Source organism: Echinops telfairi, unplaced genomic scaffold (assembly GCF_000313985.2).
Source record: "Echinops telfairi isolate 266 unplaced genomic scaffold, ASM31398v2 ScPeMD7_3533;HRSCAF=4204_0, whole genome shotgun sequence".
Lineage (NCBI taxonomy): Eukaryota > Metazoa > Chordata > Mammalia > Afrosoricida > Tenrecidae > Echinops > Echinops telfairi.
Genome location: NW_022107431.1, coordinates 16,158,889 through 16,162,570, shown reverse-complemented (window position 1 = coordinate 16,162,570; position 3,682 = coordinate 16,158,889). Strand labels below are relative to the sequence as shown.

At 44.5% G+C, this 3,682-nt stretch overlaps 1 protein-coding gene across 1 annotated transcript in view; it reads right to left on the bottom strand.

Annotated features, from left to right (window-relative positions):
- Nucleotides 1-3,682, bottom strand: part of SYNE1 (spectrin repeat containing nuclear envelope protein 1) — a 326,773-nt gene that overhangs the window by 66,721 nt on the left and 256,370 nt on the right. The window contains exons 89-90 of the mRNA XM_045294717.1: nt 2,761-2,919; nt 308-474 (exon numbers count right to left, since the gene is read on the bottom strand). Of these exons, the coding sequence (XP_045150652.1) occupies nt 308-474; nt 2,761-2,919 (326 nt within the window). The remainder of the gene's footprint in view (nt 1-307; nt 475-2,760; nt 2,920-3,682) is intronic.

The window sequence follows — 3,682 nt, the reverse complement described above, 5'->3', positions numbered from 1 at the left end:
ATTTGTTGCCATCATCATTCTCAACACATTTGCTTTCTACTTGAGCCCTTGGTATCAGCTCCTCATTTTTCCCTTCCCTTCCCACTCCCCCCTTCCTCATGAACCCTTGATAATTTAGTTTTCAATGGATGAAGCGACACTGATGAGAAAGGCATGAACTAAAATGGTGACAGGAGACAAGAGGCAAGAGAGGAATTCCTTGGGAGACACCAGAATGTCTCTCTCTCTCTCACAGGAAGGAAAGACAGACTGAAGGCTTTCCCCCCGCCCCAGATATGTATGCTGGGGGACGAGGGAGGGCCCTTACCTGGCCGCAATGAGATCCAGGAGATGCTGCCACCGGTCATTGACCTTCCCCAGCTTGTACTCGATCTCGGATGCCTTGCTTTCATTGCTTGCCTTCGCGAGCCGTTCGCCCATTTGCTGCAGCTGTATTTTGTTCTCTTGGGCAACAGCAATTTCCTCTTGATAATCCTATGTAATAAGTGGCAATCGCGGAGGTCAGAAAGCATACTTTGAACGCATTCAGCTCCACTCCACTAGAAACACAACAATCACAGTTTCCTCCTGATGGGAAGCAGAAGCAGACGAGGAAGACCACAGAGAGGTGGGCTGATGCCGTGATGAGAGCACCAGAGAACTTCCTTGCAAGACGTTGAGCCCCCTCAAAAGAAGCGAACACAAGAAACTCCACTTTAGAGGAGAAATAAAGGGTGACATTGGGGCCCAGCCAAGAAGTTGGACCATCGCCAAGAATCAACAGCTGGTCCAAGGAGCCGACGCAAAAGTATGGGGAACCCCAATAAGACTTGGCTGAACCTGACGGATGCCCCAAAGCCAGCCAAGCCACCTAAAGTGTGAAGAAACCAGATCAGACTTGACTGGGACATTGGTGACATCAAAGAGCCAGCCAAGCTGTCCATTTAAACCCGGGTAGAAACACTGACTTTTTAGAGAGCTAGGAACCAAGGATATTAACTCCTGCTCTCTCCAACTCTACCCGGGTGAGTACACCCATGAAGACAATGCTTGTTGGGACGATGTTCTTGGATGATATGTGTGAAGAATGCTGTTATTATGCCCTTATGCTCATGCTTGCCCCAATACTTTTATCCTTCGTAGTTTGAGTTATTTTTAGATTGTTTGATGTGTCTTTGCAGTGAATCAACCGAGCATTTGAAAATGTCTAAGAGCGTTAAGTAATTCTTGTAAAGTAAATCGTGCCGCTCATGGCATGCAGTGACTGCAGCTCCAGGCTCAAGCGTAGCAAAGACGGGGAGGAGGTGCAGGGCCCATGCTCCGTGTTGTTGTGATCGGTGACTGGGAGTCAGAACGAATCCGACTGCACCAATCACAGCAGCAGTGACTGCCTATAGTTGGGCCATGAGGGACACGATATGACTATCAGTTCATGGTGGAAGAATTGGCACTACCTATTATTTTTAGGATGTATGTAGAGTCAGGATTGGATATTTATCTGTTGCTCTTTCTAACCCAAAGTGAAAACAAAAACAACCAGATTCACTGCCATGGAGTCGATGCTGACTCATAGCAACCCTACAGGAAGGAGTGGAACCGCCCCTGTGAGGTTCTCAGACTAGAACTCTTTGCAGGAGGAGAAAGCCCAGTCTGTCTCCTAAGGAGTGGCTGGTAGCTTGGAATTTCCCCCCTGGACGATTGAAGTCCAACTCACAACCCACTCCACCTCCGTGGCTGTGTGGTTGGGTGTAGTGAAATTGTTTGCGTGCCAAGCCCTCCTAAGTACAACAGAGCGAAACAATGCTTAGTGCGGTCCTGCACTGTCTTCACGAGTGACGTTTGAACCCGAAAGACAACAGCACTCTTAGTTAGTTCGATGCTGTTCTCACAATCCCTGTATCCACTGTCTCAAAGCATCTCACGGAGAGTCTTCCTCATTTTTGCTGGCCCTACAGATGGCCATGAGGCATGTTCTGAGTTCATGTGACTATATAAAATAATTAAATAATACATTCAGCATGTGACAATACTAGAAAGCCAAGATTCTCAGAAAAACCCTCCCTCCTGCCAATAGCTAAAAAATATGTTTAAGAGAGATATTTTATTTTAATGACCCGAGGAATTAGTTCTCTTACTTCCTCTAGGACAGCGGTTCTCAACCTTCCTGACGCCGCAACCCTTTCAGACAGGTCCTCATGTTTGGTGACCCCCAACCATCACATGATTTTCACTGCTACTTCATCACTGTCATTTTGCTTCTGTTATGAATTGGGCAACCCCTGTGAAAGGGTCTTTCGACCCCCAAAGGGGTCGCAACCCACAGGTTGAGAACCACTATTCTACAGTGCTCTTATTTAGGAGGGTGGGGGAAGGGGAAGGTGGTAAAGAATCTGGAGGGGTTTTTTTTTTCTTGATGAAGCAATTTTTATTTTATTGCTTTAAATTTTAAAATTTTGTTCATGTCAAACCATTCTTATTTTTGTCTCCCACCCCATCCCTCCCTTCTCCCTGTTTCCACTTCCCTCCCTGGGCTCTTTGTAGTCATCAGAGTCTTATATATTGGCAAATAGAAACCTCTACAGTTGTTTTAAGGAGTACTACTCTATATATGTGAGACAGAAATGTAAAAACACTTCCACAGAAGTTTTTACATTAAAAGACAAAACGTTTTAACATGATTGTGAGTACAGTTTTCTTCTCACAATTATGTCTATTTATCTGCTAGAACTGTGTCTTAGCATCAAGAACACTGAAATATACATATAGCAAGGAATCTCATACCTTCTTGAGTTTCTCTATCATTTCTTCAATGAGAATGTCTCCATTTTGAGAAACTTTGCTTTCCATTTGCGTCAGCCATTCACAAAGCTCCTTGTTCTTTTCACTGAAGATGGCCCATTCATTCAATCTCTCACTTACTTGCTGACGTCTTAAAGAGAGCTGAGGGTTTAAATGGGAGAGACGATTTAAAAGGATGACCAGGAAGCACAGCTTGATAAAATATTCATTCAACTCTGGTGGGTGCCCTGAAATGACCAATGGTTGTGAATCTCTTGGGGTCACTGGTTCCCAAGAACAGTCCTGGGAACACAGGTCTCTGGCAGTGTCTCACAGAAAGGATGTGCCTTGACATACAACTGGGGACACGGGATGGCACCATCCTCTCCTGAGTATCACAGCTTATACGCACATGGTAAGGATCTACTTCAGACAATAATCAGTTCAACTTAAATATGATATATTATGAATACACTTTTCCTTAAATCAAGGAAAGATTAAATGAGGCAGGAAGGAGGGAAGGAAAAAAAGGTAGGAGAGAAAAGAAAGAAAAAAGAAAACCTGAAAAGAAAAAGAAGGGAAATGATCAAATTAAGAAGAAAAAGCAAGGAAGGAAATGAGACGGGACGGGGAAAAGGAAGGAAATAAGAAGAAGAAATCAGGGAAGACGGAAGGAAACGGAAGTAAGAAAAGAACAAAGAAGACATAAAATAAGGAAGGGCGGAATATGGAAAATGGAAGCCAGAAGGAAGACATACTGGAACCCCGGGTGTTTAGAGAGCAAGAGGGAAGAAGGACCCAGGGGTTAGAGACCTGCAGTGGAAGGACCCAATTCCTGTGGGTCAGCTCTAACACGGACAAGTGTACGTCCATTTCTTCCTTATCTTCCTGTTTTCTTTGTTAGATTTTTTTTCACTTTCTTCTT